The sequence below is a fragment of the Spea bombifrons genome, chromosome 10 (genome assembly GCF_027358695.1).
Source record: "Spea bombifrons isolate aSpeBom1 chromosome 10, aSpeBom1.2.pri, whole genome shotgun sequence".
Classification (NCBI taxonomy): domain Eukaryota; kingdom Metazoa; phylum Chordata; class Amphibia; order Anura; family Pelobatidae; genus Spea; species Spea bombifrons.
The window spans coordinates 13,504,959-13,522,162 of NC_071096.1; the positions used below are offsets into that span (position 1 = coordinate 13,504,959).

At 38.0% G+C, this 17,204-nt stretch overlaps 1 protein-coding gene across 1 annotated transcript in view; it reads left to right on the plus strand.

The window, feature by feature from the left end:
- LOC128467096 (mucin-5B-like) overlaps positions 1 to 16,845 on the plus strand; it is a 61,516-nt gene extending 44,671 nt beyond the window's left edge. Inside the window, exons 92-117 of the mRNA XM_053448610.1 lie at positions 827 to 946; positions 1,384 to 1,482; positions 1,600 to 1,719; positions 2,049 to 2,147; positions 2,275 to 2,394; positions 3,016 to 3,114; positions 3,384 to 3,503; positions 7,377 to 7,475; positions 7,705 to 7,824; positions 8,144 to 8,242; positions 8,779 to 8,898; positions 9,000 to 9,098; positions 9,590 to 9,709; positions 10,035 to 10,133; positions 10,363 to 10,482; positions 11,296 to 11,394; positions 11,629 to 11,748; positions 11,939 to 12,037; positions 12,632 to 12,751; positions 12,862 to 12,960; positions 13,510 to 13,629; positions 14,193 to 14,291; positions 14,809 to 14,928; positions 15,323 to 15,368; positions 15,752 to 15,869; positions 16,015 to 16,845. Of these exons, the coding sequence (XP_053304585.1) occupies positions 827 to 946; positions 1,384 to 1,482; positions 1,600 to 1,719; positions 2,049 to 2,147; positions 2,275 to 2,394; positions 3,016 to 3,114; positions 3,384 to 3,503; positions 7,377 to 7,475; positions 7,705 to 7,824; positions 8,144 to 8,242; positions 8,779 to 8,898; positions 9,000 to 9,098; positions 9,590 to 9,709; positions 10,035 to 10,133; positions 10,363 to 10,482; positions 11,296 to 11,394; positions 11,629 to 11,748; positions 11,939 to 12,037; positions 12,632 to 12,751; positions 12,862 to 12,960; positions 13,510 to 13,629; positions 14,193 to 14,291; positions 14,809 to 14,928; positions 15,323 to 15,368; positions 15,752 to 15,869; positions 16,015 to 16,207 (2,886 nt within the window). The 3' untranslated portion in view covers positions 16,208 to 16,845. The remainder of the gene's footprint in view (positions 1 to 826; positions 947 to 1,383; positions 1,483 to 1,599; positions 1,720 to 2,048; positions 2,148 to 2,274; positions 2,395 to 3,015; positions 3,115 to 3,383; positions 3,504 to 7,376; positions 7,476 to 7,704; positions 7,825 to 8,143; positions 8,243 to 8,778; positions 8,899 to 8,999; positions 9,099 to 9,589; positions 9,710 to 10,034; positions 10,134 to 10,362; positions 10,483 to 11,295; positions 11,395 to 11,628; positions 11,749 to 11,938; positions 12,038 to 12,631; positions 12,752 to 12,861; positions 12,961 to 13,509; positions 13,630 to 14,192; positions 14,292 to 14,808; positions 14,929 to 15,322; positions 15,369 to 15,751; positions 15,870 to 16,014) is intronic.
- Positions 16,846 to 17,204: the final 359 nt, after the last annotated feature.

Below are 17,204 nucleotides of genomic sequence, written 5' to 3' on the forward strand. Positions count from 1 at the left end.
TTTTTTGTTGTTGGTTTTTTTAACTTTATTTAATAACCTCCATGTTAAATAAAGTTTTTTTTAACTTTATTTAACATGGAGGATGTTAAATAAAGTTAAAAAAAACCAACAACAAAAAAAACAACGTTTTCATTTAGGTGCAGCGGGGGCGGCGGAGGAGGAGGACCCCGCGGCGGCGGCAGCGGAGGAGGACCCCGCGGCGGCGGCGGCGGTGGCAGCGGAGGACCCCGCGGCGGCGGAGGACCCCGTGGCGGCGGCGGCAGCAGCGGCGGCGGTGGAGGACCCGGCGGCGGCGCCCCCTGGAGTGTGGCGCCCTGTGCGGTTTGAAGGGGCAGAGGGGGGGTAGTTTGAAGGGGCAGAGGGGGGGTAGTTTGAAGGGGCAGGGGGGGTAGTTTGAAGGGGCAGAGGGGGGGTAGTTTGAAGGGGCAGAGGGGGGGGTAGTTTGAAGGGGCAGAGGGGGGGGTAGTTTGAAGGGGCAGAGGGGGGGTAGTTTGAAGGGGCAGAGGGGGGGGTAGTTTGAAGGGGCAGGGGGGGTAGTTTGAAGGCACAGGGGGGGTAGTTTGATGGGGCAGAGGGGGGGTAGTGAGGGGGGGCGCCAGAGGAGTAGTTCGCACAGGGCGCCGGAACACCTAAGGCCGGCTCTGAGTATATATATATTAAAGAAACTTGGCACATTCTGATTTTGTTCTCGTCCGTGTCTACCTGGGGGTCATGGATCTTATACTATAACTGAAGATCTGGATTCCTTATGACAACTGGAGTCTTATATAACATATCTAAAAAAAAAAACAAAACAGGATTTTCACATTGTAATTCTACATTTTAGCCTGGCGAAAAATATACCCCACCAGACGAAAAGTGCGTCTCCTACATCTGTACTGACACTTATGATGTGGTAACAGAGAGAGAAAAATGTCTTGTCGTTAGCCCTACAGACTGTTCCAAGGTATGTGCTAAGCAACTGTTTTTAATTTACTCATTTAGGAAATTTCTATAGTAAAATATTGCTTACCAAGTCAATAGAAAGAGACATTGATAATGCTTATAAAGTATATTCCTTGGATGGTAATGCTGCCATAAAGTATCAGCTCGGTGTGGTGTTTGAGCAGAGGAAGTCACCCAAAATATCACATGACTGGCAACAATGGCGGCCTCCAGGTCTGCAGATGAAGTTGATTGATTAGAATGAAATGATGTGAAGCCATTTTTCTCAGTCCTATCCTACATTACGGTATTCAGAACTGTATTTTATGCTTGAGGAGCAACATATTTTATTCATGGGACATCACCATTAATAATTCTATGTTATAAAAGATGTTGTTAAAAGAAAGGGGTTGTAAACTTTCCTGACTGAAAAAATGAACCATCTCCTTTGTGTTACAGGGAACTAAGTATACAAAGGCTGAAAGCGACTGCTGTGGATCTTGTGTGGCAGAGGCATGTACAATGGCAATGAAGGACAACTCCACTAAAGTATTACAGGTATTCAGACCACTCTGTCACATTCTGACTTTTTAAAATCTATTTGACGTTAATTATATATGTTGTGCATATTTTCAAGGTCAATTCATAATTTTTTTTAATTATTATTATTATTAGCCTGGTGAAAGATACACTCTGCCAGAAGAGAAGTGCACCTCCTACATCTGCACTGATACTTATGATGTGATAACAGAGAGAGAAAAATGCCTTGTCCTGAGCGCAGCAGACTGTTCAGAGGTATGTGCTGCATTTGCTATTAATTTAATGTAGGTAATTAATTAATCACACTAATTAATTAGTGTAGGTAATATCAAATGTAACTTAATAATCAAATTATGTTGTTTTAAAGATTGTTAAACAAATATTATTATTGGAATAATAAGAAGAACAATTGATAAAACCCTATAGCTGATTGGAGGTAATAAATTTTAAAAATCAATATAATAAATATATAATTTATTAGACGCATTTTAATATAAGGTGATGTCCAGAAAAATGCTATAGAGAAGGGTGGCTTGTAGTATATAAAATTGCTAACAATGTAAGTCACTTATTTTGTGTTATAGGGATATAAGTATACAAAAGCTGAAGGTGACTGCTGTGGATCATGTGAGCATGTGGCGTGTACAATGAAGATGAAGGATGAGTCTACTAAAGTTTTACAGGTATTTATTCATCTTTAAACATGTTTAACTGTTGCTGGATGGACTACAGCTGAAGAAATCAAACTTGGTCTCTATTAGACATCAGCAGCAATATGTATTTTTGTGATATTTTTATTTTACATTTTAGCCTGGTGAAAAATACACCCCAGCAGACGAGAAGTGCACCTCCTACATCTGCACCGAGACTTATAATGTGGTAACAGAGAGAGAAAAATGCCTTGTTGCCAGCCCATCAGACTGCTCAGAGGTATGTGCAAAACAGTAATTGTAGATGTGGGCTAATGAAGATAGGAGGAAGGGTGTCAACGTGTAAGTTTGTAGGCATCCCTAAAGAAGTGGATCAAGAGGGATTTTTTGAAGAAGGCAAGGTGAAAAACTGATAGGCCAGGGGAAAGGCATTCCAGTGGATAGGGCCTTGCAAGCATCCATTAGAACTAGCAAAGGGCAGAGAGAGATCATCAGATGAATGGAGAGACCAGTTAGGACTCTATTTAGGGATGAGCGATGGGATGTAAGTAGGGGAAGCGCTGTGAAGAGCTTTGAAAGTGAGAGTCAGGATTTTGAAATGAATTCAGAAGCAGACAGGAACCCAATAAAGAGGCAGACAGAGGGCATTGGTTAAACGATGGGAGAGAATGATATGTCTGACAGCAGCATTCATAGTGGATTGTAGAATGGCGAGACCAGTATGAGGGACACCACCTAGGACAAGGTTACAATAGTCAAGGAAGATAACGAGGGCATGGACAAGAGACACAAATATTGATATTTATTAAGCAGTTTTAAATAAAGGGTGCTAGAGAACGTAAGGAAATTTCAAAAGACAGTGCTTGCCAAAAATAATGAATCCTCTCTTTTTGTGTTACAGGGATATACCTATTCAACATCCGAGGCTGACTGCTGTGGCAAATGTGTGCCAGTGGCATGTACAATGCAGATGCAGGATAACTCCATTAAAGTCTTGAAGGTATTTGCTGTACATTTCTACATTCCTATTTTTTTCTCAGACATCTTCAACTTAAATTAACTATAATTGATTGACAGCATACACAATTAACAAAACACTCTCTCAGTATGCAAATTCTGGAGACGATCTCTGGATCTCTAGAATATATTTATTAATTTTGCTTCCATTCTTGAAATTGTCATGTTATATGCACTGCTTCTCACGCCGTTGTAAAGGGTGATAGATGAGTGTAAAAGAGATGGATTTGATATTGTTCTTTTCAATTTTAGCCCGGTGAGAAATACACCCCAGCAGACCAGAAGTGCACATCCTACATCTGCACCGATACTTATGACCTGGTAACAGAGAAAGAGAAATGTCTTGTTGTTAGCCCAGCAGACTGCACAGAGGTATGTGTTTAATGACAGCTACATTTATCATTCATTTATAGCATTTCTATACTAAATAGCGCTACACTAGACCAATAATAATGACATTTTATATATATTTTTAATAAATACATTTATTGTAGAGATAGACTTACTCTAATATAACAATATATATATATATATATATATATATATATATATATATATATATATATATATATATACAGGCCCGGACTGGCCATCGGGCACACCGGGCATTTGCCCGGTGGGCCGGGCCACGGCAGGGCCGCATTGACTTAGGGGCTGATGGAGCTGCAGCTCCAGGCCCCTACCCTACCCTACCTACCGGGTCCGCCACTCTAAGGGGCCGGGAAGTCCCCACCAAGGCCGGCCTGAAGGGTCTGCGGCCGCACTGGGTATAAATAAAAACATCGGGTTTTTTTTTTTACTTTATTTAACATCCTCCATGTTAAATAAAGTTTTTTTTAACTTTATTTAACATGGAGGATGTTAAATAAAGTTGGAAAAAAAAACCCGATGTTTTAATTTAAACCCTGTGCGGCCGCAGACCCCTAAGGCCGGCCCTGGTGGGGCCTTCCCGGCCCCTTAGAGCAGGACCGGCCTTTGGGGTGTGCGACCGCACAGGGCGTCACACTCTAGGGGGCGGGGGCGGTCCGCACCGGGTGCCGCTCATCAGGGGGTGCCAACTTGCGGCACCCGGCACCCCTCCAGAGACGGACAGTAATGTCCGCCGCTGGAGGAGCAGGTTCGCAAGGGAGCGGTATCGGAGGTCTTTAACAGACCTCCGGTTCCCTTGAGTGATTTTAAGCCGGGTTCAACCCGGCTTAAAATCACTCAAGGGAGCCGGAGGTCTGTTAAAGACCTCCGATACCGCTCCCTTGTGATCTGCACGGCAACAGCTGCTGTGCGCCGGGGTCTGACAACAAACCCCGGCGCACAGCAGCTGTTGCCCTCTGAACCGGAAGAAGACAGAGAAGACAGAAGAACTGAAGAAGAGGAGCGAAGAGGAGGAAAAGGAGCTGTAAGGAGAAAAGAGGAAAGGTAGGAAAATATTCAGTGAGAGTGGATTAGTATGTATGTGTGGATTGGTATATATGTGTGGATTGGTATATATGTGTGGATTGGTATATATGTGGATTGGTATATGTGTGTGGATTGGTATATGTGTGTGGATTAGTATATATATGTGTGGATTGGTATATATGTGTGGATTGGTGTATGTGTGGATTGGTATATATGTGTGGATTGGTATATATGTGTGGATTGGTATATATGTGTGGATTGGTGTATGTGTGGATTGGTATATATGTGTGAATTGGCATACGTGTGGATTGGCATACGTGTGGATTGGCATACGTGTGGATTGGCATACGTGTGGATTGGCATACGTGTGGATTGGTATGTGTGTGGATTGGTATATATGTGTGGATTGGTATATATGTGTGGATTGGTATATATGTGTGGATTGGCATACGTGTGGATTGGCATACGTGTGGATTGGCATACGTGTGGATTGGTATGTGTGTGGATTGGTATATATGTGTGGATTGGTATATATGTGTGGATTGGCATACGTGTGGATTGGTATATGTGTGTGGATTGGTATATGTGTGTGGATTGGTATATGTGTGTGGATTGGTGTATGTGTGTGGATTGGTATAGGTGTGGATTGGTATACGTGTGGATTGGTATATATGTGTGGATTGGTAAGTGTGTGAGAGTGATGGGTGTTATGCTGTACCATTTCCAATGTCTTTTTCATGATCTAATTATGCTCTAAAAGTACATCATAACTCCCATCACTCTATACTGTTCCATACAGTGGCAGAGCTGGGAGGCAGAGGCCTTGCACCCCCACCGCAGGACTCCTGAAAGGTAAGTGAACTTCAAAGAGGGAGAGGGTAGATAGTTAGGAGGGGGTAGATAGGGAAAAGGGCGTGAGACGGGGGAAAGAGGGTAGATAGGGAGAAGGGAGTGAGAAGGGGTAGATAGGGGAGAAGGGGGGGAGAAGGGAGTGAGAAGGGGTAGATGGGGCAGAAGGGAGTGAGAAGGGGTAGATAGGGCAATCATACTCCTATCATGCCAAGTCTGCGAGTACATCCTGGAATCTGGGTATGCCTGGGCATGATAGGAATGTGATTGCTGTTAACAATCATATATATATACATATAATATTGTTTTTTAATTGTTTTGTCCTATTTTGGTGTGTTACTTACTTTAAATAAAAGTGTTAGATTTTTTTATGGTGTGGGGAGGTCATATTCGGTTTCGGACAGGTAAATGCTGCATTTTCGGTTTCAGTCCAGAATTCGTTTCGGTGCATCCCTACTACTAAGCCAGACAATGAAGTGGTAGGCCTACACCACATCAATGTTTGGCGTAGTATATAGTGATTGGTGTTATGCTGCACTATTGTCAATGTCTGGCTCAATGTATAGTGATAGGGATTACGCTGTACCACTGTCAATGTGTGCCTCAGTATATAGTGATAGGTGTTATGCTGTACCACCGTCATTGTCTGCCTCAGTATATAGTGGTAGGTGTTATGCTGTACCACCGTCAATTTCTGCCTCAGTATATAGTGATAAGTATTATGCTGTACCACTGTCAATGTCTGCCTCAGTATATAATGATAACAGTGAGAAGAGGCAGAGGTGGTAGATAGTGATACAGGGGGATAGATAGTGAGAAAGGGGAGTTTTGTTACAAGTTTTTATTCCTTTCTTTTTTTGGGATGGGGGGGCACCAGAGGAGTAGTCCGCACAGGGCGCCAGAACACCTAAGGCCGGCTCTGCCTTAGAGTGGCGGACCCGGTTGCAGTTGCGGCGGGCTTAAGGGGCTCTGCCTTAATGCGGCCATATTTTAAGGTACTAGCCTGGAGCTGCAGCTCCATCAGCCCCTAAGTCAATCCTGCCCTGCCACAGGCGCGGTCGCAGTTGCTGCTTGCTCTGGCAACAAGGTAAGTAGGGTGAGGGAGGGGGCTGCAGTGAGAAGGGGCAGAGGGGGGTTAGGTAGTGAGAAAGGGGGAGAGGGGATAGATAGAGGCGGTACATATTGATAAGTGGGGAAGGGGGTTACATAGTGAAAAGGGGGAACATAGTGAGAAGGGGCAGATAAGATGATGAAAGGGGGTAGTGTGAATGCGTATGAGAATGAATGAATAAATGTGTGGATGAATTGTGTGAATGCGTATGACAATTAATGAATTCATGTGTGGATAATTTGCTTGAATGATTTGTGAGACTGCATTAATGAATGTGTTAATGATTTGTGTGAATGATTAAATGCAAAGATGGTACATGAAGGGTGGGCTTTAACAATAAATAAATAAATAAATAAATATGGGCTGCTCAGGCTTAAATGCCCGGGCCTATTTTTTGTCCCAGTCCGGGCCTGTATATATATATATACTTAAAATAGATTTTTTCTCATATAAATTCATAGAGGTGTCAATAATTAGGCCACAGATATATTTCACAGTTTTTTATGAACTTGTGTTGTTTGATTTTTTTTATGAAAAGGTTAAACAATAAAGACAATTATATTATATTTACCTAGTGAAGGGCACTTATGCTTCTTGGTACTTATGTTTCTTGGTTTCAGTAGAAAGAGCTAGGAGAGCAGAAAAATTAGACACAAATCTTGTTTTCGAGCTCCATTAACTAAAACGTGCATGCTTCACTTGATAAGCAGTGAAATGGCGCTAGAGTCCATACAAGTAAATACACTATTTTGTATTTTGTAATACACATACAAGTTTTGAATCGAAGGTGATACAAGAAATTGTAATGAAGATAGTAAGATGCTGGTTTGTGCGATAAATCTTTGAACGTAAAGGGCATCCAAGAATGAATCTTCTCTTTTGTGTTTCAGGGATTTAACTATACAAAGTCTGAGAGTGATTGCTGTGGATCCTGTGTGCAGGAAGCATGTACAATGAAGATGAACGACAACTCCATCAAAGTGTTAAAGGTATTCGGTCTATATTTCCACATTCAACTTTAATTGTGTTTAAAGTAGTTTGTTTTTATTTTTACCTTCCTGTTTTATTTGACATTTCATAAAGTGCAACCACTTTAGACTATTTTAGCTGAGGGTCATGGATGTTAGACCTGGCCTCCTTTGGACATCCACAGCTATATGTATATAATTTCTAAAATAAAGTGAGCATGGTTTTAATTATGGTTTATTTACTTCATAGCCTGGTGAAAAATACACCCCAGCAGACGAGAAGTGCACATCCTACATCTGCACCGAGACCTATGACCTGGTAACAGAGAAAGAGAGGTGCCTTGTTGTGAGTCCATCAGACTGCTCAGAGGTATGTGATAAACCACAATCATATTTTGCCATTAATACACAGCATTTCCATACTCAGAAATACATAATGGAGATTATTTGTAGATGGAATGTTTTTTTATGGATAGAGACTCAATCAAATATCTAAAAATAACAATTCTAGAGGTGCTAAGATTTTAGGAATTGAACAAAAATATTGTTACTTATTACAAGGTTTTGGATCCAAGATGATAAAGTAGGAAATGTTGTGGAGAATGAGAGAGGGTGGCTTGTGCGATCAAACTATGGAAGACAGGGCTCACAATCTGCCTAAAATGTGAATGATCTCTTTTGTATTACAGGGATATAAGTATACACAATCTGAGGGTGAGTGCTGTGGATTATGTGAGCCTGTGGCATGTACAATGAAGATGAAGGACAGCTCCATTAAAGTATTACAGGTATTTAGACTACTCTTCCATTTTAAAAACATTAATATTATTTTTTTACTTTCCTAAGGTACAGCCGCTGGATCTCTATAGTACATTTACAAGTCTTATATTAATATAATTGGTCATTTTTGCAGTGGTTCTCAAGCTGTGTTCTGAGGGCACTTAGTGGTCACCTACCATGATGGTTTTGGTGATATAGCATAACAAAATAATACCCTAAAACTGCAAATGTCACCTTTTAACATGTGCCAGGCGTTATAAACTTCATATAACAATGTAAAGGAGAAAGTATATGTGCCTATGGGAAAATGATCCATACATAGGTATTACTCTGTATCCATGTATGTATTTACTGCAACAATGAATAGCACCGAGCATGGCGCGCCTTCATACGCTTCAGAGCATTGCTGAAGTTTCAAAAAAGCCAGAGGTCATGGGTGTTATTACTACTGAACCGATAAAACATGGCTTCCTTTAGACGACTGCAGCAAAATATTTCGAAAATAAAGAAAGAATAATTTTCATTTTGTTATTTTACCTTTTAGCCTGGTGAAAAATACACTCCGGCAGACGAGAAATGCACATCCTACATCTGCACTGAGACTTATACTGTGGTCACGGAGATAGATAGATGCCTTGTCATTACCGCAGCAGACTGCTCAGAGGTATGTGCCAAATGACATTAACATTTTAAATTAATACCAGTATTTAAAATTTGTATAATAAACTAATGTCTTAAAATGAGCCCACCTATTTTGCATTATAGGGATATAAGTATACAAAAGCTGAAGGTGACTGCTGCGGAGCATGTGAGCCTGTGGCATGTACAATGAAGATGAAGGATAATTCCACCAAAGTTTTACAGGTATTTAGTCTGCATTTTCACACTACCAGTTTTTATTTAAAAGTATTCTACTGTAATTCTGTATTTGTTGTTTTCCCATTTGCCTTTTTTATTTAGCTCTCTTTTATGGTACATACAATAGGTTCTCTGGTTTTCTTCTATCCCTTGACAAGTCTTCTATGCAATTGGTCATGTTTTTGCTATTCTTCTAAAACTGTGGTTCGAGCACAATCATTGGTCACTTTACATGGTGGTTTTTCATTTTAATGATCGATCTTTTACCATTTACCACGTAAATTTAGGTATCAATTTGCACACATATTTTTTATTGGCCTACTACTACTAGTAGCACAGAGATTGAATGCATTTCTAAGATGAATCCATACCCAACCTTTCAGTTGAAAGTCATGGATGTGGATCTACAGCTGAAGAAACAGAACTTGCCTTCATTTTGAAACCTCAGTGATATATATAGTATTTTACAGAATAATTTTGGATATTTTACATTTTAGCCTGGCGAAAAATACACCCCAGCCGACGAGAAGTGCACATCCTACATCTGCACCGAGACCTATGACCTGGTAACAGAGAAAGAGAAATGTCTTGTTGTTAGCCCAGCAGACTGCACAGAGGTATGTGATAAATGACAGCTACATTTATCATTCATTTATAGCATCTGTATACTGCAATATGACTTAACTAAATTAATGGAAAATAAAAAAATAAAAATCTAAATATAAACAATAATTGTAGATATAAATTCAATGTAAAACACCATTTTATTGCGTAAATAATTATTAATTTAATAAAAAAAATTGCATGTCTTGCTTATAATAATATAGTGATAATCATGTAGCATTTATTAATGAAGCTAATGATAAGGAACCAAGCAAAATTTGGTAAAAATGAAATAGTTTTAAATAAAAGGCAATAAGATGTGTCTTTTTTGTGTTACAGGGATATACCTATTCAACATCTGAGGTTGACTGCTGTGGCAAATGTGTGCCAGTGGCATGTACAATGAAGATGCAGGATAACTCCATTAAAGTTTTGAAGGTATTTGCTGTACATTTCTACATTCCCATTTTTTTTTCTCAAACATATTGACCTTTAATTATAATTGATTGACAGCATATACACAATTAACAAAACATTGCTTTTTTTAATTCCAAAATTATTCTTGGAAACAATCATTATTGTAACATGCACTGCATCTCACACCGTTGTTAAGGGTGATAGATGAGTGTAACAGAGATGGATTTGATATTGTTCTTTTCAATTTTAGCCCGGTGAGAAGTACACCCCAGCAGACCAGAAGTGCACATCCTACATCTGCACCGATACTTATGACCTGGTAACAGAGAAAGAGAAATGTCTTGTCGTTAGCCCAGCAGACTGCACAGAGGTATAATGACAGCTACATTTATCATTCATTTATAGCATTTCTATACTAAATAAAGCTACACTAGGCCAATAATAATCGCATGTTATATTTTATAAGCTTACACTACTATTTGTATATCACTGCATATTGGAGTCTATTGTTCATTGTTTAGTTGCTGGAAGTTTTTCTGTCTCATTAAACCCCTCCCCCAGCAGCCTTTACTGAAAGCAGGAAGCGTACTTCAATATGCTTTACACATCCTCAGTAGAACTTGTGTTCTGTAGCAGCCAGTCACATGTACGCTATCTGAACACTGATGTTATGCTAGCCTACGTGTGATTGGCTGCTGCTTCATTGATTTAATGGAGAGTGCTACTGAGCATGTGCAAGGAATGTACATACTAATGTTTCTTAAGTTCAGTAGAAACATCACACAAATCTTATTTTCTAGCTGCAATAACCTAAAACTGCGTGCTTCAATTTACTATCAGTAAAATGGCACTAGAGTCCATGCAAATAAATAAATACACAATTTAGGTACTGGACTGTTTTTTTGAAAAGGTATATTGTAATATTTAATAATACTAACATTACTACTACTACTACTGCTAATAATAATAATAATAATAAAAGTAATAATAATAATAATTGTATAAGTTCTAATAATACAATGAATGAATTTGAGCAATTGAGCCAAATTTCTTTTTATGTTTTACAAAGTTTTGAACAGAAGACGATACACAGAAATGTTATGGAGAATGTGAGATGGTGGTTTGTGCAATGAATGTGGGGTTAAAAAATGGCTAAAAATGAATCCTCTCTTTTGTGTTACAGGGATTTAACTATACAAAATCTGAGAGTGACTGCTGTGGATCCTGTGTGCAGGAGGCCTGTACAATGAAGATGAGCGACAACTCCATCAAAGTATTAAAGGTATTCGGCCTATATTTCGTCATCCAGCTTTAATTATGTTAAAGTAACATTTGTTTTTTTATTTTTACTTTCCTGTTTTATTTGACATTTCATAAGGTGCAACCACTTAGCAGACTACTTTAGCTGAGGGAAATGGATGTTAGATCTGGTTTCCTTTGGACATCCACAGCAATACATATCACATCTCTAAAATAAAGTGAGCATGGTTTTAATTCTGGTTATTTTACATTTTAGCCTGGTGAAAAATACACCCCAGTAGATGAGAAGTGCACATCATACATCTGCACCGAGACCTATGACCTGGTAACAGAGAAAGAGAGGTGCCTTGTTATGAGCCCATCAGACTGCTCAGAGGTATGTGATAAACAACAATCATATTTTGCCATTAATACACAACATTCCCATACTAAGAAATATATAACTAAACAAATGCAAAATGAAATATTTGTAGATATACATTTTGTGGATAAAATATATAAAGTAATAATATGAAGAGGGAACTCACAATCTGCCTAAAATGTGAATGATCTCTTTTGTGTTACAGGGATCTAAGTATACACAATCTGAGGGTGAGTGCTGTGGATTATGTGAGCCTGTGGCATGTACAATGAAGATGAAGGACAGCTCCATTAAAGTATTACAGGTATTTAGACTACGCTTCCACACTTCCAAAAATATTAATATTAGTTTTTCACTTTCCTATTTGAATCTCCTAAGGTACAGCTGCTGGATCTCTATAATACATGTGCAAGTCTTCCTTATATTGATAATTGGTCATTTTTGCAGTGGTTCTCAAGCTGTGGACACATAGTTGTTACCTGCCTTGATGGTTTAGGTGATATAGCATAGCAAAATAAACTGCTAAAACTGCCAATGTCACCTTTTAACATGTGTCAGGCGCTATAGCCCAAACATGCAAACACAACCTTCAACTTCCATTCAAAGAACTTTAAATAGAACTTTTAGTAAACTTCATATAAAAATGTAAAGGAGAAAGTATATGTCCTTATGGGAAAAGTATCTATATACAGAGCAAAAGAAGAAGAAAGATGAATCAATTGGGACAAACTCTGGAATATCCAATCTCCGTTTCTTACTTAAGCTCTAGTTGAACTGCACTATGATTTAGTTTTCAATAAGCCAGAGGTCATGGATGTTATTACAGCTTCTGAGATGAAACCTGACTTCCTTTAGATGAATGCCAGCTTGATTTTCATATTTTTATTTTACCTTTTAGCCTGGTGAAAAATACACCCCTGCGGACGAGAAGTGCACAACCTACATCTGTACTGAGACTTATAATGTGGTCACGGAGATCGAAAAATGCCTTGTTGTCAGTCCTACAGACTGCTCAGCGGTATGTGCTGAATTACATTAACATTTTAAATTGATATTTAAAATGCGTATTATAAAATAGCTTTTAACTAAACTATTGTCAAAAAATGAATTGTCTGTTTTCCATTATAGGGATATAAGTATACAAAAGCTGAAGGTGACTGCTGCGGATCATGTGAGCCTGTGGCGTGTACAATGAAGATGAAGGATGACTCTGTTAAAGTTTTACAGGTATATAGTCTGCATCTTCACACTACCAGTTTTTATTTTAAAAAAACTATTTTGATGTAAGTTTATTGTATTTTATTGTTTTTCACTTTCATTTTTTATTTAGCTTTCTGGTATGGTACATCCAATGGGTTTTCTAGTTGTATTTTATAGATTTACAAGTCTTTCATAGAACTGGATATTTTTTTGCCATGTTTCTAAAACTGGTTTGAGCACACTCATTGGGCACCTTACACCATGGTTTTAAGAAGTACATTTTCATGATCAGATCTTTTACCATTGTATGTAAATTAAGGTATCAATTTGCACACATGTTTTTTAATGACCTACTATCACTAGTAGCACAGAGGTTGAATGCATTACTAGGATGGTTCCAAACCATATGGCTGAGGGTCATGGATGTGGAGCTACAGCTGAAGAAACAGAACTTGCCTACATTTTCCAACCTCAGTGATATATATATATATATATATATATATATATATATATATATATATATATATATATAGTATTTTACTGAATGATTATAATTTTGGATATTTTACATTTTAGCCTGGTGAAAAATACACCCCAGCAGACGAGAAGTGCACATCCTACATCTGCACCGATACTTATATTTTGGTAACAGAGAAAGAGAAATGCCTCGTCATTAGCCCAGCAGACTGCTCAGAGGTATGTGCTATTTTGTAATAGTTTTAAATATTGTTGCAATGCTCCTTTCACTTTGTCAAATAATGCTTCAAGATAACTAGAGATACGCTTGGGATCACCTTTCCTTGCTCTGATCAAGCTGACTGCTGATCACACATTGATCTGGAATCAGGGTCTCTACCACAAATGCTAATGTCCCATGCTTTCTGTAGTTTTAAAATGAACAGGATCGGAAATGTGTGTAATAATTAGCATTATATTGTATACTGTAGTATACTATAATATACTGGCTATAGGGATACTGGCTGTTGACAGAAGGACAGCCTTCTTTCTTCAATTCAATCTACAATACTAATTTGAACTCATTTGGACAATTATATTATACTGTGTATAATATAATATTATAGAAATAATGTAGGAAAATAGTAGGAACTGATCACAATATTACTTTGTATTACAGAACTTTGAAAACAAAATGATACTTTGGAAATATTGTAGAAAATGTGAGATGGTGGCTTCTGAGATTGAGACTCTAGTACATGTAGCTTGTAAACTGGCTTGAAATCATCTTTTTTATGTTTCAGGGATATACATACAAACAAGCTGAAAGTGAATGTTGTGGATCATGTGAACCAGTGGCATGTACAATGAAGATGAAGGATAATTCCACCAAAGTTTTACAGGTATTTAGCCAACATCTCTACACTAAAATGTTTTAGGTATATGGTTTTCTCACTTTATTGCTGTATTTGACATTTCTCTAGATACAATCACTACATAGGTTCTACAGTTCTCCATAATACATTGATACATCTCTCTAAAGCCAAGAAAGTGGCCATGGAATTAGGCATTTTATCCAATGGTTTTCCAGCCATGGTTTATAGACAATCGTTGATCACATCTCATGACAGTTGAAAGAGTGATGCATGCTTGAGAAAGACAGCGTTAATTTCCTTTGAGGAAAAAGGTCCATGTCCATAGAGAAGTGAGAGTAGGAGGGGGGCATCATAATCATAACAGATCATAAAGAGTGAGGTAAACAGAAATGGACCTATTGAGAAATTACATTTATAGAGGAAGAAATTAGATTTCAAATCTTCAAAATAAAAATAGATAAACTGACGAACATCTGCAGCCATGTGTACTACATTCCTAAATTAAAATCATAGGGTTTCTTGATAATACTTTTCTACATTTTAGCCTGGTGAAAAATACACACCGCCAGATGAGAAATGCATCTCCTACATCTGCACTGATGCTTATGATCTGATAACAGAGAAAGAAACATGCCCAGCCTTTAACCTGGCAGATTGCTTAGAGGTATGTGCTAAATGACAGCTACACTTATAACATTTGTTTATTTGAATATTTCTTAACGTATCCAATGAAAAATACGATTTTTACATGAAAACATTTATTGTACATGTAATGAATATACATGTAAATGTTTAGTATGTAGAATAATAAGAATAATGAAAGCAATTTAAATATTTTGTATTAGTAAATATTATTTTAATAGTGTAATTTTATTGTACTATGTATTGTAATATCGTAAAGTAATAATGGCAACAAAAAGTTGTGTCTTTATATACTGTATGTATACACTCTGCACACTATAAAGTTACAATATTCTAATGACCTTTTGCTATTTGAATGTCAAGATAGTGTAAATTATTACACCAATGCTCACTCAGTTTTGCTTATGTTGATGCAGGGTACCATCAAAATGTCAGAGAATGGCTGCTGCAAGACTTGTGAACGTAAGAATATTTTGATCAGTTATCACACTCGCAATTGCTATTGAATGCCCATGGGAGTAGTATTACAAAGGAGTTCACTTAATAGTAGGAGCCTGTTAAATATGATTAAACAGGGCTAGAATAGGGGAAATACATACCGCTTGTATTCTGTATTTGTATTCATCTGAACAAATGAATTTTGGATCATTACACATATTGTAGTTATACCTATTCCTAGGTACTCCTGAAATTATTTTTTTTAAAACATTAGATATGGTTTACTTTTTGTTTAGTGCATTTTGGTGTGCTATGGATCCAGATGCATTCAAAAGTAAATGGATGAGTGTATGTCACTGTGATCCACAAACCCACAATAATCTCTTTCCTTTATTTTTTTCTTCCAGCTATTGTGTCGTCATGCCAGGTCTATAAACAGTCCACTCGTATCATAACCGGCACCTGTGAGTCAGACCAGACCGTGGAGCTGTCATACTGTGAGGGAGGCTGCAAGACCACATCAATGTAAGTTGTGGCAGGTGCTCTGTTATAGGGAAATGTAGCTAAGTGTTCTCTTGTGATGTTCCTATTGATGTATAGAATGCATTTAGAAATGAGTGAGGATTGTTTGAATCGGTTCTCATCTTCTTCCATTACCAATTCTTTACAGGTACTCTGCGGAGGCAAATACCATGGAACACAAGTGTAGCTGTTGTCAAGAGATGAAGACCAGCAAACGGGAAGTGAGCCTCAAATGTCTCGATGGAACCAGCTCACTTTACTCATACATCTATGTGGAAGAGTGTGGTTGCACCAGCACAGAATGTAACAAGGATCCCCAAACTTCCAACGGATTAAACTAAATGAGAACTTCATTTTGGCAAAATATTTTTCCAAACTTTCTATTGCTCTGGATAAGCACTCCGTGTCCCCAGCCTATTGATGGCACTTCTTTACACTTTCCTTAAAAGGTCTCTTCAATGATCCCTCCCATTGTCCATCCACAAATGCTAGACAAAGTTGGGCTACCTCACACCTATATGTAACATTGAATAATGTCACACCTCTTGTACATTAGTATATGATTTAGGGAATATTTGAAAAATGGATTTGCACTTTCCGACACTGCTGTTCTTGTTATTAGCTGGACTATCATTGTGCTGAATTCTCTACAGTTTTAATGTTTCTTACAATTGTAGTCCACATTTCTGAATGAGGAGGCCACTGTTCATCTGCTGTCAAACCATAATTATGTTTACATGATGAAATTATTTTTAGTGGATGGCAATCAAGAACTGTTTATTTTTGAATCCCTGTTTAATTATACTTCCAAATGAATAGTTTTGTACAGTTGAGGAAAATTCAGCTATTCATTTGTTCTTTGAAGAATTGCAATGCTATCTTACACTTTTTTTTCTGGCATTGAGGTGTAGAGGGTTGTGTTTTTTATTTCCAGAGCATAGAATGTGATTTAAATAAAAGTCTTTTAACTATCTTAAAAGTGTGTTTCTTCTTGTTTTTTCTTTGTTTTGTACAAGTATGAAGGAGGTATTTGAAAACAAAGATTAAGACTGCTTCTAAATGTAAAGCTACACACCAATATTCATGGGAGTTATACTTTAACTCTTTATGTTTTCAACTACTTTCTTTCTCTGTACTGATCACACTGTGGTTAATGATCAGAGATCTGGTGAGTCTGGTGAGTGTGAGCATTGACACCAACAGGAAGGGAATGCCTGATCATGTGATCAGGCATTCAAATAGTAAAGTTCTACTAACACTCGCACCAGGCAACATTACACTGGAGTAGTCTGCATGGAGCTAACGCTGTTTTCATCATCATTCAATCGCAAAGTGACT